This window comes from Oryza glaberrima, chromosome 1 (genome assembly GCF_000147395.1).
Source record: "Oryza glaberrima chromosome 1, OglaRS2, whole genome shotgun sequence".
Taxonomy (NCBI): domain Eukaryota; kingdom Viridiplantae; phylum Streptophyta; class Magnoliopsida; order Poales; family Poaceae; genus Oryza; species Oryza glaberrima.
The window spans coordinates 37,032,959-37,060,662 of record NC_068326.1 but is presented as its reverse complement, the minus strand read 5'-3'; the positions used below and the strand labels follow the sequence as shown (position 1 = coordinate 37,060,662).

Genomic DNA, 27,704 nt, shown 5'->3' with positions numbered 1-27,704 from the left:
TGGCTAGCATTAAATCTTGCCCTTATGTAGTTAGGATATCTTTCCTCAAACTCATTTGCCAACAAACATTCAATACCCCTACCTTTTATAGGTTACAAATATATGCGAGCATTGAAACATTAATTATTGGTATGTTAGTAATACCTATATGCCTTACATTTTTATATAAACAATTTTGATTCAGGTACTGAGGTCTTGTTTAGTTGGGAAAAAATTTTAGGTTTGGTCGTCACATCAGATATATGGACACACATTAAAAGTATACTCTCTCCATCCACAAAAGTTACACATATTACTTTTGACACCAAGACTAAAAAGAAATTAAATCACCTTGGATGTTACAAAATCAAGGAGTAAATGCAAGCATGCAACCAATGAGTATTTAGATGACTTCTTGGGTTCTAATAAAACATTTAATTTATCTCTTCATTCAAGTCTTGAACGTATAAAGACTACAAATAGAAACAACTTATTTGGAAAAACTCAAATGTGAAATAGGTGTAACTTTTGTGGATGGAGAGAGTATTAAACGTAGTCTAATAACAAAACAAATTACATATTCCACCAGGAAACTGCGAGACAGATTTATTAAGCCTAATTAATCCGTCATTAGCAAATATTTACTGTAGCACCATATTATCAAATCATGGTACAATTAGGCTTAAAAGATTCGTCTCGCAATTTATACGCAAACTGTATAGTTGGTTTTTTTTCATATTTAATACTCTATACATGTGTCTTAACATTCGATATGATGGGTTAAAAGTTTTTATTTTGGAAACTAAACAAGGTCTGAAAACATAGTCGAGCAAGCACAAGTTCACACATGTCATGATGTTGTGGTTCCACATGCACGTGTGAGCGCCCTCCCTGACAAGGCATCATCGGAAGAATTTCTAGCCGTAATCACTCTTTTCAATAATTTAGCCCTTGAAAAGGACTAGCCTTTTGTTTTTGCCTCCTTTAATTTGTTACGTATATTAAGTGTAACCTACCACATCCTTTGGATTCGTTTGGACAAAAAGAGGGGGCACTAGAATCATATCCATTCAAAAAAAAACATAATGTTTTTGGGACAATCTAATTTGGACTTGTATTTGGTGTTGTTTGACGCTGTCGGTGTGTGAGTGATGGTATACTTTTTTTTATTTTCCTGGTTATAGTGTCATAGGGTTGTAATCTTTTTTTATGCTCTATCCATATAAGCTTCGTAAAAAAAAGAAGAGGATTTTCGTGTTTCTTATACTGATATATTTTCTAGAACTTCTTAAGAAACTAAAACATATGTTGATTATGTTCCACGAGAAAAACAATTGGTTATACAACTACGCGCATTTTTGTTCTTCGAACAAACTGGCTAATGAATCTTCATAAGCTTTTACTGGCATCTCTCTCTCTCTCTCTATCTCTCTAGCGAATATTGGTATCAGGCAGTTAATGACCATGCATCATCGTCCTCGTTGTTGTCGTTGTCACAGTGTCTGAACTTCAGAGTTGCAGTGGTCCAACAATAATAAATCCATGATGACCAAAAAAAAACTGGAGCTTTGCAGCATATTCATTCTGCTACAAACAAAAATTATGAAAATTCAAAGCAGACCAGCAGTAATGCTTGACAGCCTCTGTCTGAATCCGTGAATCGTACTACGGAGTAGAACACGAGCTATTCCAATTCAAACGGTTCTTATATGATTAGTGCTCGCTCAGGACTGTAAAAATACTCCGATCGATTGGTTTTCAGAACTTCAGAAGGCAGCCATCTCGGTGCTGAATTACCAAGCAGGTTACATTACTCCTAGTACTAATTAACTTTGCATGCCTCTGAAGTCTGAAGCAGATTAATTTTACTGTTAATTACCAGCTTCGTTTTTGTCTTCCAGTATGGTACGGTATTAACTTTGTTTTGTCTTCGTTTTGCAGATTAACTTTGTAAGCCTCTGAGGCCATTCCCAACCCAATAACTAAGATGGTGTCTATAGCATTAAATAAGCTGCTGTCACATAGAATAAAAAATGATGTGGCAAGTAAATAAATGAGGAATGAGAAGGAAACCATGTCTTTACACAACATCCAAGATATCATGTGAGATAAGTAGTATTAAATTTAAGTATGGAATAATGGTGTTTGTATTGAAAGAGTAGTGTCTAGTACTAGTTTCTTGATGATGTGGAGTTTATAGAAATTATGTCTATTACTCTAGTGTCTTGGGTTGGAAATGGCCTTGGGTTGGAAATGGCCTGAAGCAGATTAACTTTGCATGCCTCTGAAGCCGACTAACTTTGCATGCCTCTGCGCTGCTTACAATTACAGGTCAGCAGCTATAAGTTGGTACACTTGACTGGGAGCAATCATGCATATATAATCAAACAGTGAGAGACCACAATATACATATGTATAGTAATGGTAGTACGGTTGGTAGGAGGACAGATTAAAAACCTAGTACTCCTACCTGCAAAGTGTATCAGTATATATATGCAATGTCGGAGCCAAAAATTACTAAAGCCCACGGTTAAAATAGTAGAGTGTTGGTTTTCCATAAAAATTACATGGTGTTTTAACAAAATTTAAACATGATTTTAGAGGCAAAGCCTACAGCGATAAAGCCACCGCCCAACTACCACGGGCAGCTGCCCGGGCTCATTGTCAAACGTTCTCACTGTACCTGTAGTTGTTGAAAGGTTGACCACAGAAATTTTAGCTGTTGAGTTTTCTCCGGGCTTAAAAATCTTTCTGGCTCCGCTACTGCTCCAGCTCCTGAGTCATATGTACAGTTGGCAGTACAGCCATCGCTACGGACACTAGATCTCTGACAGGCAGCAAGCATGTCTGTTCGATCCATTCATGATATACCCACCCATGCACACACGCTTAACGCATCATTCAGAACTCACGTACCGAGTGTGTCTGGAGAAGACCTCGGATTGGTCGATCTCGATCGGACCCCGCATTTAGGGCGTTTGTGAAAAGAAAATTTGGTGTCACATTGAATGTATGACCGGACGTCGAAAGAGTTTTTCGAACACGAATAAAAAAACTAATTTCATAACTCGCCTGTAAACCGCGAGACAAATCTTTTAAGCCTAATTAATCTATCATTAGCACATATGGCTAATCATAGACTAATTAGGCTTAAAAGATTCGTCTCACGATTTCTCTCTAATTGTGCAATTAGTTTTTTTAATCTACATTTAATGCTCTATGCATGTGTCTAAAGATTCGATGTGATGTTTTTGGGGAAAAAAATTTAGAGAAGTAAACCAGGCCTTAATTACGCACGGCATTAAACTCTCCATCCTGCCATGTCGACAATTATTCGACGAGATCCATGGCCGCGCCGGCGTCGAACTCGCCGGACGACGACGACCAGCCAGCTCCGATCTGCATATGCATGATGCGCCCAATGAATGAATGAATCATGAATGCCACCGGCGGCAATGGCGCCGGTCACACAACTTAACGCCTTTCCAACGAATCGATCAGATCAATCATATACATTTCTGTGCATTTACATGAAACATCTGTACTTGAATAGCTGCTGCAAATTGTTACTACCAACACCAGTTATTATAGGCCTCGTTCCATTGTTTTTGCCAGAAGGGCTTTGAATTTGCAGACGGACACATGGTGTGTTGTCAAACGAGCAAACAGCAAAAGAATTCACACTGTCCCAACACATAGTACAGAGCATTTGCTTCATTGTACAGTGGCGATACAAGCTGAATACCAGACATTTTTTTAGCCACCGGAAAATTTCGTCATTATATGTAGGCGGCCATCCGCTGCCGTGAGATTATTACAGATTTTTTTCCCCACAAGAATTAATTTACACACCAATCTGCTCAAATTTGATTCTGTAACATTTCGTATCATCATCATCACAAGATGAAAGCCTCATCTGCATCTGCATCTGCAACTGCAAAGCTGCAAGCCTAGCCTGCTCTCTTCAGGTAAGCCATCACGCCAAGGCCTGCAACAAGAGCTGCTCCTGCAGCCACAGCGCTGTAGGCTGAAGCCCACGCATCCTTTCCAGCGTACTCGAAGTCTGAAGTGCCACCACCGCCTCTCTTCCGGCGACCAACACCGGCGTAATCCAAGTGCAACTTCAAGCTCTGAAAGATGGGCTCAGAGATGAGCACCGTTTGGCTGGCAGGGGAGGGGAAAAGAACTACTATCTTAAACTGAAAGAGAATTACCTTCCAACCGATTTGCCTTGCATGGTCCACAGCAGCTACAAGGTCACTGTCCGATGAAAGTATGACCTTATCATGATCCTCATCTTCATACTGCCACATGGTGTAACGAAAGAAAAGGAAGCCTTAGAGAATTATCATACTTTCTTTTCGAGGAAGGGAGTTATCATACTGGTACTGCCTGTGTGGGTACATGTTGAGGAGGGAGCTGAGTCCTTACCAAAATTTGTGGTAGGTTTTTTCTATCGATGTCATCGCCAAGCCTCTGTATAATGCTGGTTATCAACTCTGTCAAGCTGCTCGTTTCTGAAGTTTGAAGCATATCACACATGAAACCAAGGATACAATATAAATAATTAGAAATACAACAAAAGGAAGGGCAGAAAGAACATTGATAACACAATTCCCTGTTGGCATGAAACTAAGATGCATACCGCAGTTAAATCTGTGCATCCTGCCTTGTTTGTCTTGAATCTTGAACCCGAATGTGTTGGACAAACCAGAAGCCGGATAAAAAGCTGATCTTCCTACATCTGTTGCCTCAGACGCCACTTTAGTTGATCCTTCACTGATAATATGCCAAGTGAATTATAAATCATGACAGAACCATGCCATCAGATTATCAAAATGATAAGATATAAGCAAAGATACTAACCTTCTGGAGTCATCATCATCATCAAGAGGTCCAATGGACATTGCTGAATCCCAAAATCTCTGCATCATAGCTGATGTCGCCTCAGATCCAGATCCCGCGCTGTTTCCAACCTGCATACAGCATGATACTCAATCCATCTTAATAGAATGAAAGCAAAAGACATGTAATAATGACAGGTTCCACATCGTGATGCATTCTCTCAGCATTTTACAATGCATGCTGACAAAGTGAGTATTGTGTAAGACTCTATGCACAAGGACACAGAGAAAATATATCAAGCAGCTGGAACTTTTCACTTACAGTTGCAATTGCAGCATGGGTTATGTGAAGGACATCAACTACAGTTACAACATTTCCATCTGGATATAGACAACACATGTCAACAACTTAGTAGACCTCCAATAAATAAATTAGATATAATCCATTGCACTACATGGACATACCCTTGTCTAAGACAGGCAAATGTAAAAACTTTCCGTCGTGCATTGTATGGAGGGCATCAAGGATTGGAGTGTCAACCGTGGCACATTCAGGAGTCTGGGTCATGACCTGTAGAAAGGAGTTTCAAGCATGATGCCATGATAGTTAAAGAGATTAAGAAAAACATAGCAGACATTCCATGTTAAGACTTCCTTACCTTCTCAACAGTAGTAGATTCAGGTGGGAGATTCTGGGCTATAACACGCATCAAAATATCTCTAGAGCTGATGTAAGAAAGATAGCAGATGTTAGTTCAACAGTCAAAATGGTATAATTAAACTGAGAAGAGATACTCACGTCAGAATCCCCCCAGGCTTGTTTTCAATTGCTACAACCGCTGAACTTACTTTAACTTCAAGCATCTTTTTTGATGCCGTCAACACTGTGTCAGTTGGTGCAACAGTCACCACTCTAAGAAGTTCGTCAGCAATAAGTCAGTTGTTCAACAATGGCACTTAAATTCCTGAAATGCTGGAAAAGCCTAAAACTTGAAAAAGGAATGGATATTACCTACTTTGAATTCTCAGAAATAATGGTAGATAGTGATGGCCTAAACATCCGCTCTCGAAGAGTCTCAATAAAAGTATTAGGACCTGCAAAGTAAATGGAGAAAGTGTTAATAATGCATGCTAGAAAAAGCCTAAAACTTCAGGCAGTAAAATTTATCATAGAAGTAACCAATACATGACAATATAAGAAGCAGGTGGAACATAACAGAATGTCTTTTTAAAACAGGCAGAATCAGGAGGAAAAGGACAATGTGATCAAGTACAGACCAGACACAGAAGCTCCCCAGTGCTTCTCTACACCCTCAACAGCAGCAGCAATGGCTTTTCCTTTCTCGGCTGCCCTTTCCATTCGCGCAATAGCATCATACAGGCACTTGGCTATGTCGAGCAGTGCAATGACTTCACCGTTCTCCACGACAGGTAAATGTCTGAACTTACCTGGAATGAAGTGATACATTCTCAGGAAAATCAAGAGAAGTGCAAACAAGGGACCAGAGATAGTGTTTGGGACTTCACCCACCTTGCACCATCTTCTGCAATGCCTCGACCGCGAGTGTGTCAGACAGAACAAAGAGAGGATTTCTTGTCATGACCTTTGAAACAGGTGTCTCTTCTAGCTTCAATTCGCGAGCAATTACTCTTGTGGTTATGTCCTGATTGGAGGTTAGCAAAAGAGTGAGAAATGAATAATTTTCCAATTCAACACCTATTGAGGACATACATCAAAGAAAATCCTCATCACCTTGTCAGTAAGGATCCCGCACAGCAAAGCATTGGAGTCGGTTAGCAACACAGCGTCCACCCTGCGTGCAGCCATCCTCCGACAAGCCTCGTAGACGGTTGTGTGATCCGGAATCGTCAGTGCCTTGGACAATCTTAACCTCTTCACGGTCCTCTCCCCGGTCATCGACCTGAGGCAAATACTCTTCAGTTGCAATGCTGCCCGCTAGCATTTCGGTTTTACTCACTTCGCATCAATGCACTATTAACCGGTTATGCATGTCATATTGAAGACAAGCTTGCTTGTAAATTGTAAATGAAGTTATCTGCGTTACCGAATTAAAATTCAACAAACTACTAGTAGCATTCATACATCATTATAACAGATTAATTGGATTTGTATTCTTCAGTTTTCTAGTTCGTAGTGCTACTGTGTCGTAATCTTTTTTGTTATTCCATCAGATCAAATCTAGCCTAGGTTACAAACAAAGCGACACCAAATAAAAGTATCCCCCCTAAAAGGCCTAACTATCAACCCCAAGGCAACGCCTGAATCCCACGCTTCTCCGCCACCTACAGCATCTCCCAATCCAAGAGAAGTAATACTACCAAAAGAAAAAAAAGAAAAACAGAAAGGGCGAGGCGGGGAGTCCGTACTGCTGCGAGGCGCGGGAGATGGAAGCGGAGGACCTCCTGCCGGCGGCGGCAGCGGCGGCGTCGTGGTGGCCGTTCTCCGTGGGCCCGGCCCTCCTCCTGGATCCGGTCGACGAGGACACGCTCCTCCGCGAGCTGTGCGCGCCTCCCACGCCGCCATCCATCTCCCACCCGCCGAAGGCAATCGACCGACCTCCGATCGATCGGCCCCCGCCGCCGTGATCCGGCGAGGTCGCTGCGGCGGCGGCGAGCGCTCCCCTCGATCCGGGAGCTCCGAGTAGATGGCGGAGGAGGCGACCGGAGGCTGCGGGCTCGCGGCTGAATTTTTTTTTTCCTTTTAGCCAATGGGGAATTTCCCTTTTTCTTTTCTTTTTTTTTTCAGCTCGCTTTTTTGGATGAAAAAAGATGAATTAATTTGGAGCTTCCGTTTCGATGCGCGCAAAAAACAATCGGATTCGGAGGCATCCGCTACGTGCACCCGAGGAAACGTACACGTGGGGTTCTGCCGGTGGGCCCCGATGGAGATGTGAGGTGGACAAGCAATGGGCGGGTGCCACGTGGCAGATGGGTAGTTTTGGACGGTATCCCCCTCTGCTAGTACACTGTTGGGTTCCTTTGCTTGTGTCGGAATCTTTTGGCGGTTGCCGTTGCTTTATTGCTCTGAGCAAGAATATTCCCTTACGTGCAGTTTAGCAAGATTTATTAGGATTGTTTTTTAGCCCTTGGAAATTTTTAGACGAATTTTACTAAATTTTTCAAAGTTGTCGTTAATTTATTGTGCAATAGTACATGTTAAAAAAGCAAGAGTTTTGTTTTTATTTTGTACTAGAATTTTTTGAAGAATTCTTCCGATTTTTCTCGTATGCCTAATGAGACTCGACCTCTCTATTCAGATAAGTAAGAGGGTTACAATCAATTTATTTTGGAATAAATTTTGAACTTAGAAATCGATGGAGGATGTATTATTCTATGTATAATGCTCGAGGTGGTGCCGGTCTAACTCAAACATAAGACGACAATAAATTCTACGGAGTACATAATACGGAATAAATTTGTCTAGCTTTAATTTGTTGCACTTGAAATATAGATGTTTACCAAAAGATATTGGCACCGTGCCGTGTAATTAGACTTTTGTTGCATACAGTCAGGGCCAGCCCTGAGAGGGGGGGGGGGGGGGGCGAGCGGTGCGGCCGCTCTGGCCCCCAACTCGGAGGGGCCCCACCCCGCCCCCTGCCCTGCAGGCCTGCGTCTAGCGTGAACAGATCACAAAATAGAAACCGCCGCGTCGCTAGCCAGCGAGATTACGTCGCCGCCCATGTCTCCTCTAACCTCTCCTCACACGGGCGTGATCAATAGGCAATTCTAGGGCAGCCTGCATCAGCGAATCGTTGGCAGCAGGGGCGGAACTGGGCCTAGGGCAACTTGGGCCTGGGCCCTACTCATGGAAAAAAAATTAGTACCTATACCTTATGATTTTTCCATACATTCTTGGCCCAACCCCACTCGTATGTAGGCCGGCCCTACACTCGGCCTTCCAAAAAAGGACGGCGTGCCTCCACTCTTCTTCTCCACCGAACAGCCCACGAAGCTAATTAGCCCACTAACCAGTGAAAACCCTAGCCATTGAATCGTTTCTTGGTCTCTCAGACTCTCTCCGACTCTCCCTGACTCCCTGCAAGCGGCGCGGGCACGGCGGCGCTGGGCGCTCGATAGGGTGGCGGCCGCGGGGCGGGGCGGCGCGAGGCGGCGTGCGGTGCGGCGGCGCGAGGCGGTGGCGACGGCTTGCGGGTGTGCAGCGCAGCGGCGGGGTCACAGGGGTGCGGCTGCGCGAGGCGGCGGCGGTGGGCAGGCGTGCGGGCCGTGCGGCGGCGACGAACGGCGTGCGGCGTCGGCTTGCGGTTGTGCGGGAGTCAGGGAGTGGAAGGTCAGTATTTTTTTTGTTGTCTTTCTTCTTCCTTTCTCACTTCTCAAATCTCAAACCTAGCTTTTGTACATCACATTACTCGGTTAGATTTGGTTTGAATTTGTAGACAAAGAGAAGTAGGACAAAAAAAATCATTCTATGCGTCCGAAGAAAATCATTCAAAAAGCATGGTTCAAAAACATGGCAAGTTTTAGCCTTTAATTTGGGCCCTAGGCGTCCGAAGATCCTGGTTCCGCCACTGGTTGGCGGCAAGCTGCCGTGCCATCGTCAACGCAATTCCGGCGCCAACCGCTGTTCCGCAGGACCACACGAGGTGCAGGCTGCAGCCGCTGCTTTCTTCTTGCTTCTGCTTGCCACCGTTCAGGTGAGTCCGTGAGTGCAATATGCCAACACCATTGCTAATTTGCTTGAAAAGATGAAAATTTGTAACAGTATGTCTCCATATGTAATCTCATAGGTTGGCTTTCAACGAAGCTGCATTAGTACGTGTTTTCGACTCAGTTACCGTCGTAGGATCGAGATGTCGACTAGAGGAGGGGTGAATAGGCGATTTAAAACTAAAGGACACATAATCAAAACTAACCTAAGTTGCTAGGCTTGGTGAGGGGCAACTCTAACTAAGCAACTAAGTTATGTTTTGCAAACCTAGGGTGATAGTGGCTCAATTATATCTCTAGGAAAGTAAATCACACTCCTATGTCAATATTTAGTAATCCTAGGGTGATATGATCTCAAGTTTGTCTCTAGAAATGTAAATTGCACAAATATAAATGCGACAATCAAATGAGACAAGAAGACAAGAGATTTTTCACCGAGGTTCGGAAACTCGCCGATTTCCTACTCCCCATTGAGGCGAGCCCAACTCCACCGCTCAACCACGAAGCCACCGCACGCCCCCTTCGTCAAGGGGTGGGCAAGGCGGGAGCCGGCCCACGAAAAGGACTACCCAAGCCTCGATCACTAGGGTAGTTTTTCCTTCACTCTGAAGGTGGTGAACTCCAAACCACTCACAAACCGGCGCCGGGCCTCCTCCACAATCTTCTCGGAGAGGTCACCGGGCAACTCCTCCACAAGCCGTCTAGGAGGCGGCAACCTCCAAGAGTAACAAGCAATGACCCGGCGTGGAGATGATCAATCAAGTGCCACACTAGCTCTACAAATGGAAGCAATGCACTTGACTCTTGGCTAATCAACTCTCTAACACACTAGATGGATGAACACAAAGCTCAAGTGGGTGTGAGAGAGGTGCAAGGGGTGTATGCAATTGAATTGGGTGCCAAGTGAGCCCCCTTGCTGCTAGAGGGGGAGTATTTATACTCCCACCAATCAAAACTAGCCGTTGGGGGCGAAATCCCCCAACTCTGTGCTCTGCCGGTCTGACCGGAGGTTTGTGGCCGGTCAGACCGTGCTACTCTGCAACGGCTAGAAAACTAGCCGTTGTAGTGCTGTCAGATGGCCCCATCGGCCTGGCCGGTCAGACCGGAGTTGAGTGGGCGGTCAGACCGGCATCGGCTCGGTCAGACCACCATCGGCTCGGTCTGACCGAATACGGCTCCGTCGGCTCTGTATCAGCCACCCCGAGCAGCACCATCCAGGCCTTCAGGGGGCCGGTCTGACCGCGCATGTGCCGCCGGTCAGACCGCCGTTGTGGTGCCGGTCAGACCGGCCAGGGCACGCCGGTCAGACCACTACTGTGGCGCCGGTCTGACCGCCCCTGGTCAGGCCGAGCCCAGTGAAAGGCAAAATGATTTTGTGCGTGTGTGATGAAAAAGTGAGTACAAGTGAAAATGCAATGACCTAATGTGGCAATTTAATCATCTCTTTGCTAGGTCATTACCCCCCTTGATAGTACGGCGAAACTAACAAATAAACTAGCAAATTTGATCGCCCTTTACCTCGATCAATTTTAAAATTAAAACACTAGTTTTACCGTTTTCTTTTCTTCGCTTCGCGCCATCAAATTTTAATCCATCGATAGTCATTCATGCGCACACATGACGTGGACCTAACTTAGAATATTATCTCAATAGCAACGGTTAGTCCACAATTAGCGCTTATTAATTACCAAAATTAACAACGGGGGCCTAGATGCTTCAACCGTGCGCATCTAGATGCTTGTGATCAACTAATTGGTAAGAATTTAAATTTAAATTTGTAATATTGTAGTGAAATTCATAAGTTAAACCTTTTATTTTTTCAATTATCAGGCCATTTCGTGGAGAAGAAATTGTTGGATGAAATTGATATTAATACTATTATCAATGACTTCGCATCTAGAAATGGCAGAAGAAAGTTTTAAGGTAATATGTACAATGTTTTCTACCTAAATATTATTTCTAAATTTTCTATGAAAATTACTCGTATATATAAAGCATACGTTTGTATTGATTATTATTATATAGTACGTTAAGGGCCCCTATATTTAGTTTTGCACCGGGACCCTGAAAAGTCAGGACCGGCCCTGCATACTGTAGGTTGTTAGGCTATTAAGTGTAAATTGTCACGGAAACGTATTTATTGCGGTTGTGGAATCATGCACAAGTGTGCTAATCAAAATTTAAAATGTTGGAATAATACATCCATATTTATGCTTCAACATGAAACAATGATGTTACGTGGACTAATTTCTGGTCTCTATGTGTTGAACATGTATCAAGAATACACACTCGAGAATCCGTTATCACTTCCATAATCTGCAAATATAAGCATTCGAAGCATTTAAAGTTTGTGGATAAATATAATAATTCCTAGAGAACCACAAGCCCCACCTCTCATTTATTTTTTCCCCATCTTATCCTTAAACAGCCCTCATTTAATGAGAAGCATCAAAGTCCTCTATCCTTAAGGATTTTAAGCATTCAAACATATTTTATAAATTTAAGTTAGAAAATTATTTTAAAAATCAAGGTTCAAATGAAATGACCAGACTCTCCAGACGGTGGGTGTGAATTAGTTGCCTACTTGCGAAAATATGTTCTTAGACAAAGCATTTTTTTTTTAAAAAAAAAGCTTAATTCTTGAAAATGGATTGCCAAATCGAAATGTTTCTTATTATCAAAATCCTCCTGAAGCCAGCGTGGAGCTGCTTTTGTGGATTGACAGATGTTTGAGATATGATGTTTTAAAACTTCATGTAATAGTTCTATATAAATTTTATATTTCATTTGTATATCAAGATCCAAACACACAATCCGCTCTAAATATCTAACTCTTCGAAAGAAACAGGATTGTGAAAAAAAAAAAGCGCATTGCGCAATTTCTACAAGGCCTGGGCCTGTTGGGCTTCAAAAGTGCGGAGTCTGCTGGGTGTACTACTGTGTGTATGGGCCGAATATTTTGAAGTTCACAAATAAAATTTCGAAGCGTGTGTGCAACAAACTTTCATCATCTTTTGGCAACACACAAAAAGGAAAAGGTAAAATGCCAGCAGCATCGAACTCCGAAATTAACCAGCAGCCAGATTCGCGTGAATTGAGATCCATTGCAGTTGCTATTGTGACTGTATAATAGCAACTGCACACAATCTCAGCCCTCTATTTGTTGATCCAATGGTCCAAACTGCATACAATTTCAGCCCTCTTATCGAGTGAACAAATCGTTCTCCGTCCCATCTATATTTTAAAGTTGCGTCTGCCGCTGTTATGTAAATACACACAGACTGAAACAAACGGTAATTTTAATTTCTCTTCACCAAGAACTATACAATATACGCATGCACATCCTGTTCCTGCTTAATGCTACTCGCAAGAACTGACCAAACAAGCAGGCAGAACGGGAAGAAGAAGAAGTTCAAGTAATTAAGTAATTAGGCGGCGTAAACGTGGACGCCGATGGCGACGACGAAGATGGTGAGGAGGCAGAAGAAGATGACGGCGTGGACGAGGATGGCGATGGCGCTGGTTGCCATGTTGCCGAACTCCACCACCCTCGCCCTCGCCGGCAGCTGGAACAGCAGCCCCGGCGACAGCACCACGAACAGGATCACCGCCACGATGATCGGCCCCCAGTCCGTGCTCGCCGCCGGCGGCGCCATAGACGATGCTCAGCCTCAATCGATCTCAACTAAAACCTACTCGATCTCGACCTCTGCTGGTGTATGTACAATCTATGCCTCGCTATAGCTGATCTCTGTATGATTATATCGCATGTACATTGGAATTGGGTATGCAGTATATGTGTGCAAGTTGATGCTGCATATGTAGGGGGGGAGTGAGGTTGGAGCTTGCTTGGCCATGGCTGCATATGGCGGTGGAGAAGGAAGGAATGCATGCCATGCTTGTGTGCTAAGCAACGGAATATTGCCACCGGGCCAGACCGCCAGATGTTCGTGTGTCTCTTTTCTCCTTTTTTTTTTTCTTTTCATCGTTTGCTTTACAGATTTAAAAGTGTTCAAGCTTCATTTTTCATTTTTTTTCTTCTTTGGTTGGAAAAAGAGAAAATCCTGGTATACTATATGATGATACTACCTTCGTTCACAAATACTTGCGGTTTCGGTACCGAGTGTATAGATGATTTTAACTTTTGTTTATTTGAGCAACAACATGAGTTAACAATGTACTCTTGATTAAATTAAATGATACAACTTTAATGCTAAATAATTAGTTTGTTCAATCAATAATTCTTAGTCAGTCTATAAATCCGACAATCATTTTCAAGCAGAGTGAGTAACAGTTTCGAGTATAATCTTTTTATTTGCATAATAATTGAGAGGAGCTTTAGCTTCACCATTTTTTCTTTTATATTCATAGGTAGAAAAGCTACTGATTGTTATAACTGTTTAGGGTAGAAAAGGCACTACAAGGTATTCAACTCGGTGCTCTCCTTGGTGTCCGTGGTTTTTGTTGATGAAAAAATCGAACACACCGGCCTGAGAGATCTGCTTAGCTCCTGTGCAGGTCCTAAGATTAATGAGATGCGGGCGTGCCAGTCGGTTTAATCCTGCAACTAACAAGATTTGCAAATAATAGATCAAACAGCCGATCAGCTGACAAGCCGATGGAGTAGTTACAGCCGATAGTCGATAATAGCCGATGCCGATACCAGCCGATAGCGATAGTGTTTAAGCAATTGGCTATATGTCCAATGTAGATAATGATATAAAGGCAATCGACTGATGATAATATAATATAGCAATATAATTCAGTAGAAACCTATCGGCTAACAATATGAAATAGTAGAACAAATATTGATCCGAAGGTTAAAGCACACATCGGCTGGAGGTCCGATGTCATAAGATCCACAAGATTAGATTAAACAGTGAAACCTTTGTTGTCATCGGCTAAATCCAACTTATATGTATATGCAATCCCTACAAGCCGATGCAACGTCCAGGTAACTTATCGGCTAGCATCCCAATAAAACATTAGCATGAACCTATCGGCTTAACAAGACTTATATTATCAATAACAATCTAGTAGATCGAACCTAACCGATGCAGCACGAGATTGTATATGATAATCTAATACTCGATGAGCCGATAGATCTGTCTAATGTGATTGATATAACAAATCTATTTAGAACAGCATTATGATTGTAGAGATATATCGGCTAAGACAGGAGATCAGACCTAACCGAGACAGTCCCAACTAAACCGATGCGTCTCTAAACACAATAAAATTAGAGATAGAATTGAGATATCAGGTAGGCAAATATATCAACCAAACCAGAGCGATCCAAGAGATCGAATCGATGCAGCCTTGAACAACACCAACGTAGCCGACAGATTCAGCAGGGCCCAACAGAACGTAGGACTTACCCCTTCGCTGGAGATCGAAAGCCGATGCAGCCCTGCGTCAGGTGCCCAAGTTCCGCCGGAAGACAAGTAAAAACCTCAGGGAAGAGGGTAGCGATGCGCCGAGAGTATTATTGATCGATAGATTGATAGATTACAATGATCCTGGGTATACATATTTATACCCATAGGGAGATACTAGTCCTTGTCGGACAAGAAAGAAACTAAAAAGGAAAAGATAAAGTCCTTATCGGACACTAAACACACTTTCCTAAAGATAACAGGAAACTAACAAACTATGCCTAATTAATAGATAACTGTCATGTCGCATCCTTCTTGAACTCAAACTCTTCTAGATAAGCTTCTTTTGATTGATCCGACTCCACCAAGAACATGACATCGTGGCGACTTGACTCCCATCGGCTGATTCTAGAATTTTGAAGCCGATACTGACTCTAAACCGATGGTAACTTTGGGCTTACCAAATTTAATTGTTAACAGTTTTAGAGTTCATTAACTCGGAAGGTCGTCTGTGGTTTTCCGCGGGCATTGCTGCTTTTGGGGGTTCTTTGGGAGTGTAGTGTGGCTCTGGCTCCACCACTCCACCCTCCCACTGTTTGGAGTAGCTTTTTTTCCGCAGTAGCTTTCTCCTTCTTTAACCTAGCTACAGCTTTGGTTTTTCCTTTTTCTCCCTGTTAGAGTATATGGATAAGATCATATTGTATCTAGTTTGTTATGGTAGGTTAGGATTAGTTTCCATCCCTATCTATCTAGGTTTACTTAAGATCCAATCAATGTACTCCTGTATATATCGGCTCCTGAGGCTCAATACAATATAACCAACGAACGTTACGCAGTATATCTCTCATCCTATGCTATCCAACTCTTTCCCTCTCTGGTATAGACGTGTCTGGCCGATTACATTGCGTTCGCGAAAAAAGAGTAGAATAGGCTAAAAGGCAACGCGTTTAGGGGCGGCCGTTTTGCCTTTTGCCAGATGCTGCCTTTGCGTGCGAGCTCTCTGCAGGCAGGCAGACAGAAACCAGAGCTCAATGCTGCAAAGAAGAATCTGAGATTTACTTTGCCGTTTAGGTCACACGGCAAACATCGAAAACAAACCAGACAAAATTTACTAAAAAATTAAACTTCTGTTCAATTTTATTGAACATAGTTGCAGGGTCATTATCGTTACCGCGCCTAGCAATAAGCTTTGGTTACCGTAGTTAGTTCGATAATATGCAATTAGCTAGTGGCCATTGAACATAATAGCCGTGTCCTATGGAGAAAAAGAAACAAAGAAGAAAACAAATACTAGTAGCAGTTGTAAATTTGTACAGTGCTATCTAGTACACGTCACCTGATACGGATATACTACACTTGCATTGACAATTCATTCAATAGGACTACTAAAAAAAAGAGTGAGACATCATGTACAATAGCAAAGCTATCAGCTAGCCATAGACATGTAATAGAGGAGAGAGAAGCAGGCTACAGATTTATAGCCAGCTGTAACACGAACTCTAAGACACAATGATTGTGTATGACAAATAGGACCAGATATTAAGTGTAGTATGTAATTATTGTATAATTTAACTATTAAATTGACTATAGAAGATTTAGAGCTAATAGTTAGCTATAGTATTAAACTTGCTCTCACAGAAACGAAGGTCTCCCGTCAATCGAAAACGACCAATTAAACTATCTCCCGATCGCTTTTGACACGCAAGCACCACTCCTTGCGCCACATGCTGGTTGCTCAAATCCAGTGAACAAGCTCAATCACTTGCATCGCTTTCAGGCACAAACGCGCAGGATTGTCGTGCGGATCGATCGGTGTCTCGCCACTAGCAGACACGCGCGAGTAGTCACCGTAGCAAAGTCGCATCGCAGTGCTACTGCTCATGACGCCAACGTCTCACCGTGCAGCCTCGCGATCATCATACTTATCAAGAAAAATTGGAGATTCAGAGTCAAGAGATTGAGGCCATTGGAGAGGAGAAACTCGCAAATCTACACTCCTTTTAAATATCTTAATTGTGATGATGAGCGATAAATCTGTCAGCACCTATCACTAGTGTCAAAAAATGAGGTAGGTAAACTTTTATACCTTCTCTAATCGTAAGCTGACAGGCATGAAAATTTTCTTTTCAAGTGAGGTATAAAATAAATAATATGATCTACTTCGATTCATTAACATTAATATAAATATGGAAAAATGCTACAATGAATTGCATTGTGAAACCGAGGAAGTACGAGGATAATTTTATTTTAATTTTTACGGTTTTAAAGTATAAAAAGTAACAGATGCTGTATAATGTTTGACGTTAACAAAGTGAACATTTTTTCCTTACGATTTGCGGATCAAGAAGCAAAACGTGGTGTGATTAATACATGAACGTGTTTGTGAGAAACTATCCGGATGAAAGAACAATTCTCTTTTTTTTCATCCTTTTGGACGCATCATGCAACGAACAAAGAAGCAGAGCATCTCAATAATTCAGAGGACAACAACAAAAAGAGGATGCGTTTTTCTTTTTACAAAGGGATCACCAACCAATTAAAGGCTAATGATCAATCTCCTAAGCTACCACTAATACAGGCTTATTATCCGAAGAAGCGTGGCTCGCCGGAGAAGAGGCGGCGGCGGCGGCCTTGCCGAAGACGCCGGAGGAGAGGGTGGAGACGGCGGCGGAGAGGCCGAACAGCAGCGCGACGCCGGCGACCCACGGCATGAGGAGGAGCCCGATCGCGAACGTCACCGACCCGCACAGCATCAGCGCCACCGACGCGCCGAGCAGCATCGTCGCCGCCGCCGCGGGCGACATCCCCGGAGACCTCGCCGCCGCCGCCGCCGCCGCGGTGGAGGAGGAGGAGGAGGGGGAGATGATGGCGGCGAGCAGCGCGCACAGCTCCCGGATCAGCCGCGAGTAGTGCTCCCCGTCGCCGCAAGTGGCGGCCGCCTCCTTGTACATCGTGGACACCATGGTCAACCTCTGAATCGAATCCTTGAGCTCTCGAGCAGCGAAGCGAGGAGGAGGAGGAATCAATGGCGGGGTGGAAGGGGAAGAAGAACGGGTCGTCGTCGACGATTTATAGGGCCCACGGTGCAGTGACCGACGCGCGGGCCCCACCACGACACGCACCGATTTTGTCACGTCAAACCACGCAGACGTGTGGGGCGCACCGTGCTCTGGGACCCACTTGTCAGTGGCGGCTGTAGGTCGCCGTTACGTACGGTTAGGTGGACGGGGTGAGGCGTTTCTGTTCCGGATAGGGCAAGGAAGAGAGAGAACGAAACGAATTTATATCTCTATTATAAAAATCGAAGGTGTTTTTACGGTATTTTAGTACATCATCTATATTTGAGTTATTTATTAAATTCGTTTGTTTTTAAAAATATAAAAAAAGTTGTATAAGAAATTTTTTTAAAAAAACTCACATACTAACTTGAAATAAAAGTCGGACTTCTAATTGTAGATTATGATTTTCTAAAAAAGAAATATCTAAGCGAATTCTTAAAGTCGTATAACAATAATATGATTAAAATATCATTATGATGTAGCGCACGGTTTTTTTAGTTTATATAAAAATTGAAAAAAAAATAGGAATTAAAAAAAATGGGGAAAAGGTGATACACGCGACGCGTCTCGGTCTCTCGGATTAGTGTTAGACCGATCGCTATCCTGCGCCGAGTCATGGCCGCATCGTATTCGTTGATGGGTGTTATCCCTTTTCCGACATGTGGGGCCCGCGGGTCAGGGGGAGGTTTTGTGGCTGGGACGATTCAGGGTGGGGGTGACGTGGCGGCACGGGAGTGGTGGGGCCGGCGCGGCGGTCGTTGTGGCTGTGGTGGCCGCCATCACCGCCGTGCGGGACCAAGAAAAGGATAGCGCGAAAAGAGGAAAGAAGGGAGAAAAGCGTAGAGCGAGGTGACGTGGGGGTGACGGCGAAGGTACGGGGAGGTGGACCGGGCCCCACGCCCCTGCGCTTTTCTAGTCTCTTCATTTTAATTTTTGAGAAGAATAAGGGCATCAATTTGCTATGGTAATTTTTTGGCAAAAGTTTTGGTGGTAAAAGATTTGGCATTAAAGTTTTGCTAGTTGGTGTTTACCAGTAAAGACAGAGAGAGCACGGCACCTAACGCATTTTTTGACAAAATCTGCTACTTTAGACTCCTAAATGACAAATGCTAAATTGCCAATTTTTACTACTAATGTTTAGATCCATTTTGGTGAAAAGTGCTACAAAACAACAAAATTTTTGCTATTTTAGAGGAACTAAACAGGGCCTAAGTTTGCTGGTGATATGGGACCGGGGATATCAGGTTTAGAGGGAGGAGGCTGCCCCCCGATGCCACGTGGCCCTTCCCCGAGGAGAGTCAGGCCCGAGGTGGGGTGGCGGCCACTCCTTCCCCAAAGACTAGTCGGAGGAGGCTGCCCCCCGATGCCACGTGGCCCTCCCCCAAGGAGAGTCAGGCCCGAGGTAGGACGGCGGCCACTCCTTCCCAGAGACTGGATGGAGGAGGCTGCCCTCCAATGCCACGTGGCCCTCCTCCGAGGGGGGTCGGGCCCGAGGTAGAGCGGCGGCCACTCCCTGGCCGAGACTAGAGGGTCTGTGACCGGTCGAATGACCGATGGGACTGGCTAGTGCGCCTGTGCACTGCTCGTGTGTCAGGCGGCGTGCAGCCTGACATGTCCCATCAAATAGTGATGGTGAGAGGTTCTCATCCTCTTATCCCAGCCGGAGTCGGTCCTCCCGCTCTGGTCAAAGCAAGGCTCCCGTTTTCCGGTGTAATAGGAGCCCAGAAGTCTTCACCCATTAAATGGTGACTGACAGGGTCACCCCCCGTGTCAGGCGGCAAGATTTGATAGGCCTCATCATCAAGACGACGTGTGCTTGGCTTCCCAAGTCAAGAGACAAGACATGCATTTAATGCAAAGATTATAATACTTCTCCACCGGAGCTAGGTTAGGTTGTTGGGCCCATGTGGTAACCCCTTGAGGTATAAAAGGAGGTCCAAGCCTAGTGGTGCGGGGGGGGGGGGGGGGGGGGGGGACTTCCGAGCGGACGGGCGCTTGAGTCACGCAACCCCAAACATTTGTGTTCTCCACTCAATCAATCAAGCACAGGAGTAGGGTATTACGCTTCTCAGCGGCCCGAACCTGTATAAATCCCTTTTGTCCCATCGTCTTTGGGGGATTGAACCCCCTCAAGATCACACAGCTCCGCTCACCAAACCCTCGAATCTCACCCGCTGCCCCCGGCCGAACTCACAAAGGGGGGTTTCACGGTTCCCTGGTGGAGGAGTTCATTCCCCGACATCTGGCGCGCCAGGTAGGGGGCGCGTTCGTGATTTTTGAGGTTCTTTCGAGCGCCGGCGTGGTGAGTGTCGCGCCGCCGCTACGGGGGAAGGCGCTGCATCCTCGGGAGTGTCGCGCCACCCCAGGCAGGGGGCAAGGCCCCCCACATCCCCACCAGGTAAGCTTGGCTACCAGGTCTTTGTGGCGAGTCTTCGGAATGTCCGAGGGCCCCCAAAGCTCCAGCCCTGCCTCACCGAGAAGTACGACGATGGCGCCGACTCCTCCGAGTCCCTCCAGATCTGCACGGCGATCATAGAGGCGGCGGGGGGTAGCGACCGGGTCATGGCGAACGTCTTCCCCATGGCCCTTAGGGGCCAAGCGCGGGGTTGGCCCATGAACCTGCTGCTGCCTCAGTTCACTCCTGGGAGGACTCTTGCAGTTTTGAGCTCCGGGTGCCATCGAAGCCCGGGACCCCCTGTGCTGGCTCTTCTGTAGCGGCTGGCTATGGTGCCCGGCCCGGCTCAACTGATCGTCCTTTCAAGCTTCAAGTATTTTCAATTTTTCAATTCATTAGCTTGAAATCTTATATTTATTTCCCCCCATTGTATTCTCATGGCCCTGCGACGCCCGCGTGTTTCGCATTTGTTTGCTCCCTCGGTGGTAAGAGCCCAACCTCTCTCCCATCTACATGAACAATTCTTCGCTAAGTGTGGGGGCTAAGTTTGCTAGCCTTATCCTATCCTTAAGTTGAGCCCCGGGTGCCGTCGACGCCCGGGACCCCCTGTGCTGGCTCTTCCGTAGCGGCTGGCTTTGGTTCCGCCGGTTGGCTACTGTACCCGGCCTGGCTCAACTGTGGACGGGGATTGCTGGCTCTAGAGTTTTCGGCTCTCACACTCATGCGAAAGTAATCGTCCATGTAGAAGGAAAAGAGATTGGAAGGAGGCCACCGAAAGGAAAGAGCAAACAAAATGCGTAGCGTGGGGACACAGGTTCGTGGGAACCTGACCTCGTTTGCTAAGTGGTCACAGGCTTCCCAAGATGGTTCGGAACCCATGGTGGGGGGCCCTCTTCGAGCTAAAGGTTTGTGTTTGCTTCATTCATACAAGCAATTCTTTGCTATAAGTGTGGGGGCTACGATTTCTAGCTCTATCCTAGCCCTGCGTCGAGCTCTGGGTACCGTCGACGCCCGGGGCCCCCTGTGCTAGCTCTTCCGTAGCGGCTGGCTTTGGCCCCGTCGGCTGGTTACGATGCTTAGCTTCGCTTGATCGCAGGCGAAGATTGCTGGCTATAGAAAGTTCAGTCCTCACACTCGCGCGAAGATAATCGTTTGCATAAAATTATTGTTGCTTATATTTATCTCTCCCCCATCTCTTCCTCGCGGTCCCGCGGTACCTATGTGTCGCGCGCCGGCTTGCCTCCTTTGGTAACAAAAAGTTTGTATTCGCTTCATCCATTCAAACGATTCTTTGCTAAAAGTGTGGGGGCTACGATTCCTAGCTCTATCCTAGCCCTGCGTCGAGCTTTGGTCGCCGTCGACACCCGGGGCCCCCTGTGCTGGCTCTTCCATAGCAGCTAGCTTTGGCCCCGCCGGCTGGTACGGTGCCCAGCCTGGCTTGATCGCGGGTAAAGATTGCTGGCTATGGAAAGTTCAGTCCTCACACTCACGTGAAAGTAATCGTTTGGGTAGATGAAGTAGAACGCAAACAGAGGTTAACAAAATGCAGGGGCAAGCAAGGTACGCGGCGTAAGGTCACCGGCCCGAGAGAATCTAACAACGTTTACTGAGTATATATAGGAAATAAGTTCACAACCTAAGGTACGGGCTAGCGAGTCGCCCTAATGCTGGGGCGAAAAAGGCGCATGGGTCCTAGTGCCAGCAAAGAAAGAATAAGAGATCGGGCCCACATATCATCAGACTAGGAAAGTGGCGTCAACCCTGACCACCTGGGGAAGGTTTTGGTCAGGGCTAACACAGGGGGCTACTGTCGGTGATATGGGCCCGGGGGTATTAGGTTTAAAGGGAGGAGGCTGCCCCCCGATGCCACGTGGCCCTCCCCCGAGGGGAGTCAGGCCCGAGGTGGGGTGGAGGCCACTCCTTCCCCAAAGACTAGTCGGAGGAGGCTGCCCCCCAATGCCACGTGGCCCTCCCCCGAGGGGAGTCAGGCCCGAGGTAGGACGGCGGCCACTCCTTCCTAGAGACTGGATGGAGGAGGCTGCCCTCCAATGCCACGTGGCCCTCCCCCGAGCGGGGTCGCTCCCGAGATAGGGCGGCGGCCACTCCCTGGCCGAGACTAGAGGGAGAAGGCCGCCCCAGGCGCCACGTGGCTCCCCCCCGAGAGGGGATCGGGCCCGAGGTCGGGCGGCGGCCGCCCCCTACCGTGGCTAGGGGTCGGGCTCCCCCGACCCCCTCTCTAGGTCACCACGTACGGTGGGTTAGGTGTCCGCCTCTAGGTGCCCACCTACCCGCATTTATGGCGTCCTGAGCGGTCGCGCCACGCCGCATTTAATGTGGCGTGCAGTGCACTCAACCTGTCTGTGACCGGTCGAATGACCGATGGGACTGGCTAGTGCGCCTGTGCGCTGCTCGTGTGTCAGGCGGCGTGCAGCCTGACATGTCCCATCAAATAGTGATGGTGAGAGGTTCTCATCCTCTTGTCCCAGCCGGAGTCGGTCCTCCCGCTCTGGTCAAAGCAAGGCTCCCGTTTCCCGGTGTAATAGGAGCCCAGAAGTCTTCACCCATTAAATGGTGACTGACAGGGGCGCCCCCCGTGTCAGGCGGCAAGATTTGACAGGCCCCATCATCAAGACGACGTGTGCTTGGCTTCCCAAGTCAAGAGACAAGACATGCATTTAATGCAAAGATTATAATACTTCTCCACCGGAGCTAGGTTAGGTTGTTGGGCCCATGTGGTAACCCCTTGAGGTATAAAAGGAGGTCCAGGCCTAGTGGTGGAGGGGGGGACTTCCGAGCGAACGGGCGCTTGAGTCTCGTAACCCTAAACACTTGTGTTCTCCACTCAATCAATCAAGCACAGGAGTAGGGTATTACGCTTCTCAGCGGCCCGAACCTGTATAAATCCCTTTTGTCCCATCGTCTTTGGGGGATTGAACCCCCTCAAGATCACACAGCTCCGCTCACCAAGCCCTCGAATCTCACCCGCTGCCCCCGGCCGAACTCACAAAGGGGGGCCTCACGGTTCCCTGGTGGAGGAGTTCATTCTCCGACAAAGTTAATTAACTTTAAGTTTACATGATCTAACCACGGTATCAAAAATGTTGAGCCCTTATGTTTTATAAAGCCGAGTTAAATATGATCATACAATATGAATGTTTGTCTTGGGTGATGTTACATCCTAGTTAGCAAATAAACAAATAACATGCGGAGTTCATACATAAACGGCTTCCACCTCTCCTCACTCTTCCCCCATCTCCACCTCTCTAATCTCTTCCCAAGAGCTCGCCGACGAGGAGAGTGGTGGCAGTTAATTAGCAAGCCTATCTATGGAAGACGGTAGCCGCAGTGGCTAGTGGGAGATCGACAAAGAGGGAACGTCGGTGGTTTGCGGTGACAGGAGAAGAAGAGGTAGGCAAGGGGAGCGACGCACTATGCAACAAGCTATGCCGCCTCCAGATCGCACACGAGGTGTCCAAGACGTTGCTCCACCCCGCGTGACTCACGTTGCCATGCAAGCCGCGCTGGTCCGTCTCCTCGGCCCTGCTGTTGATGTAAAAACACGGGGCCTGGGAGATCTGCTTAACTCCAGTGCAGGTCCAAAACTTGTCTTTGGGTGTGTGAGCATGCCAGTTGATTTGATCATGCAATCAATAAGAAACAAAGATAAAGAAACCGTGGTTAAATCCATAAACGATAGCCGATCGGCTAGTCGCCGATGACATATCATTTATCTTTGAGCCGATGTCATGTATGTATCGATCGACAGCCATTAATAAGTAAGAACTAAATCTACTCGATCAGCTGTAGATATTAACAATATATGATCCTTATATCGATATATACTTAAATCAAGTGATTGGGATATATCGGTCGCCATGCAGAGACAATATAAATCACTTAGATCGAAATATATACTAATAATGAGACTATGTATGTTCATAGCATAGCTGATCAAATAGATCTAGCATGTATCGGCTAGTACTCCGATACCACTCTATATTAAGATATTAAAGCAAGTATAATATACCAAACAGAAGCCTAATATACTTAAATGCAACAAGATCTTAACATAAAGGGGAGATTTAACATGTCAACTAAGCACATAAGATAAATATAGTCAAATCAGGTAAGATCGGCTGAAACCCCGATGCTACCCTAATCGGCAACCAAAGGCAGGCTAGAGATTAAGATTCTAATCACGATTCATAAGATCAAACTCAACTGATGCAGCTATAAGTATGAAAAGGACAATATCAAGACAATCAAGTCGTTGGATGTTTCATAGGGTGGTGGATATCGTATATAATCTAAGTCAACATCGGTATTTAACCTAATCGGCTGCCTTCTACTGACAGATGTTAGCCGATTGTAGGGTAGATAGCGATATTGCCGGAGATTATATAAGATATATGATAACTGGACAAATTACGTAAACAAGATTAGAGTATCATGGAGATGGAAGCACTAATCCCGAGAACGCAAGCCGCCATAACAAGTTTTACCTCTTGTTGAAGATCAAAACCGATACAGCTCAACCCGAAAGCAAGAACTCGTCGATACAAAACGAAAGTAAAAAAAGGGTGGCGATGCGCCGAGATTGTATTGAACGTGTGTTAATTTGATTACATGGGGCTCGGGGTCTATTTATACCCGAGAATTACAAAATACGTCCATATCGGACACGACTCTTATCTCTAACAAACTCTAAGATACCACAAGTCTTTGCGGCAGACTTTTGCGCAAACATATCTCTAAGGAAATTACATAAAATATCCTAATTAATAGATACAATTGCCTTCTAAGGACTCTATTCATGCGTGGCAATCATCATGAAGTACGTCAACCTAACCCGACAACGTATGCCATGTCATATTGTCGGATTCGGCTCAATTGGCTAACCCTGTCCGACTCGAACTCTGCCGATCCTAATCGCAGCCGATTCGGACTTCAGCCGATCTATACTCTGTTTCCGGGACGATCTCTATCTCGAACTCCGTCTCGATTCCTTCTTCATCTCCAATCCTTGGATTACCAAATTCGGTCGTTAACACCTGCCTGCCATCTCCACGTGTAGTTGGCATCCATAGACCACCGTGCCCAACCCCGTGCATGTGGCCACCACCATCATCGCCAATTTGCACGGATGCCCACGGGAACTCACAGCGGGAGTCCAAGTCCCGCGGCGCCAAATCTCCGCGGAGCACTAGGGCAATGCGGCGCGCTGCTACCTCGCCATAGCCGAGAGGCCCCGACAGTGGATTAATGGGACTGGCTCATCACCATTGCGCAGGCGCTAGTGCGTCTGCTCCCTCTGATGCAGTCTTTGGTAAGGAAGAGTTAGGAAGTTGAATTGCGCCGTCCTCCGCCTGTGCAGTGGTGACACATAGGACACCGCACTTCTAGGCAGCCCCATGGACGGGAGCTCAAGCTGTTCACCGCTCCATCATCAATCCTAGTCTTCTCTATCGACACTATGCTGGCACCAATCCTATGTGTTGCCGTCACCTCCGAGCCTGGACTTATAGATGGATGAGCAGATTCGATAATGTTGTGGTCTCGCTTCCGCCGCTCCTCTTTCACCTAGCCTCCCGCTGCTCCTACTCCACGCCCACCTTCGCTCTCCCCTCCGCCCGACCTCTTCCTCCTAGCCTTGCTCCCACCGCTTCTCCTCTGACTAGCTTTGCTCCTGCCGCTCCTTCTCACGATGCTCCTCGCTCACCTCCCCCTCCTCGCCCTTCTCACGGACGCAGTCGACAGAGGGATAAGAAGGACGTGTTGTTTCACTTATATGTGGGCCCCATATAGTTTTTTATTTTTGCTTTGGTACCACGTTAGCACCAGTTCAGCCAAAACCACTTCTAATACCGTCTTGGGACTACATTACACCGGTTTTAAAAGATAAGGGACACGATATATATGGTATTGCGGTTGAAGGACACTTTTCGAACCGACGACAAGATAAGGGAATTAAAGTGAACTTATTTCTTTTGAGATAGGATCTCTGGTTCTGCAAGGGAAAGTGGGCTGGGCTGAGTCGAGGCCCATCTTTCAAAAAAGCCTTATTTTGAAAGGGCCGAATTCTCGTCCCACTGTTGTTTCTGGGCTGGTATCGTAGTTTAGTTTTTCAAGCACATGGACGTATATGGGCGGACTCGAAAGCTGGAAACGAAACCTTATGAAAGAAAATGTGTCAGAGAAATATATCTTTAGAAATCCCATCAAAAGGTTTATTCCAGCAAATTACAAAACCAGCTTTTTGAGCAAATACACCAAAAATATATAGCGATGTGGTCATGTGAACATGGTTTAAAACGGCACAACATGATCTATACAGAAAGGCAAATGAATAAATAAAAAAGAACTAGTAATTAGATACCGCTTACAATAAAAAATAAAAGGAAACATACAATGTCTTATCTCTATGATATGTATCCCTGTACAAACCAAACCATCACATATTACCTTGGTATGCTCACACCAAATTTAATTGCAAATTTATATCAATAGTACTAGTAAAGAGTGGTCGGGGCGGCTGCCATAGCGGAAGCAAGGTATTCCCCGCTACTGCGACGATGTTGCGCTTTCAGATACCATGTGCAAGACATGGTCATGGACGAATTGCCCACCATTTGGTACGTAAAAAGGTACTCCATCCGTTCTAAAATATAGCAATCTTGTCCAGATTCGTTGTACTGAGATATAACCAATCATAATCACTCACCATTCAACTTTCTTACCTATCTGCACTTCTTAATTAAGCATAACTTTTTTCAGTTTAGTTCTATCTACGTTCTTCACAATCATGTTTAACTCTAGAACATTTTGTATTCATGAACGGGGGTAATACTACTCCACATTTTATTTTTGTTTGTGTCAACATGAGTAGTCGTGTGGCGACTGGCGAGTCGGCAGGGAAGAACCAACCGGAGTAGTAGTAGTAGTAGTGGTACCGCGGTTTGCCGCTTGGGTTGCGACAGGTGTCGACGCGGGCGCGTGGCGTGCCAGCTGTCGCGTGCCACGCCCGACGCGTCCCCTCCCCCACACCGCCAAAAGCCGCGGCCCCGCGCCACCCGTCGCACCCCGGCCGCGACACTCCATTCCGATCTCTTTCTCCTCGCGCCCTCCTCCTCTTCTTCAATCGATCGATTGATCTGCGTCTTCTTCCATTCCCCTCTCCCTCTGCCCCCCTCATCGTTGAGCTTCTTCTTCTTCTTCTTGCTGCATTTTTGTTGGATTTTTTGTGGAGGGAGGGAGAGGGAATGCGGCGGCGGGTTGGGCTGCATGGTCGTCCAACGTGTCGACGGGTGGCGGCCGCGTGTCCGCGCGTGGGGTGATGCGTCAACACGTCGTGGGGCGAGGACAGGTC

The 27,704-nt window shown here is 46.1% G+C and overlaps 3 protein-coding genes across 3 annotated transcripts; all 3 read right to left on the bottom strand.

Moving 5' to 3' along the window:
* Positions 1-3,670: 3,670 nt before the first annotated feature.
* On the bottom strand, positions 3,671-7,571 carry LOC127759998 (CBS domain-containing protein CBSCBSPB1-like). Its single transcript, XM_052284205.1, has 14 exons — positions 7,212-7,571; positions 6,577-6,745; positions 6,355-6,487; positions 6,102-6,272; positions 5,840-5,918; positions 5,623-5,736; positions 5,483-5,549; positions 5,289-5,394; positions 5,146-5,204; positions 4,846-4,955; positions 4,625-4,758; positions 4,411-4,496; positions 4,194-4,283; positions 3,671-4,109 (listed from the first exon to the last, which is right to left on the bottom strand). The coding sequence occupies exons 1-14, from the start codon at positions 7,370-7,372 to the stop codon at positions 3,930-3,932; spliced, it is 1,659 nt and encodes a 552-aa protein (XP_052140165.1). The 5' UTR covers positions 7,373-7,571; the 3' UTR covers positions 3,671-3,929.
* A 4,926-nt stretch (positions 7,572-12,497) lies between these two features.
* LOC127767265 (uncharacterized) lies at positions 12,498-13,605 on the bottom strand. The gene has a single exon (XM_052292547.1). It carries the CDS (start codon positions 13,163-13,165, stop codon positions 12,938-12,940), a length of 228 nt encoding a protein of 75 aa, XP_052148507.1. The 5' UTR covers positions 13,166-13,605; the 3' UTR covers positions 12,498-12,937.
* A 3,619-nt stretch (positions 13,606-17,224) lies between these two features.
* On the bottom strand, positions 17,225-17,943 carry LOC127755470 (uncharacterized). Its single transcript, XM_052281151.1, has one exon. It carries the CDS (start codon positions 17,845-17,847, stop codon positions 17,443-17,445), a length of 405 nt encoding a protein of 134 aa, XP_052137111.1. The 5' UTR covers positions 17,848-17,943; the 3' UTR covers positions 17,225-17,442.
* Positions 17,944-27,704: the final 9,761 nt, after the last annotated feature.

Coding starts and splice junctions, on each gene's coding strand:
- LOC127759998 (XM_052284205.1), bottom strand. CDS start 7,372: ATGGATGGCGGCGTGGGAGGCGCGCACAGCTCGCGGAGGAGCGTGTCC. Junction 6,488..6,576: donor GCGGGATCCTTACTGACAAG/GTGATGAGGATT, acceptor ACCTCCAATCAG/GACATAACCACAAGAGTAAT. Junction 5,550..5,622: donor AAGCCTGGGGGGATTCTGAC/GTGAGTATCTCT, acceptor TTCTTACATCAG/CTCTAGAGATATTTTGATGC.
- LOC127767265 (XM_052292547.1), bottom strand. CDS start 13,165: ATGGCGCCGCCGGCGGCGAGCACGGACTGGGGGCCGATCATCGTGGCG.
- LOC127755470 (XM_052281151.1), bottom strand. CDS start 17,847: ATGGTGTCCACGATGTACAAGGAGGCGGCCGCCACTTGCGGCGACGGG.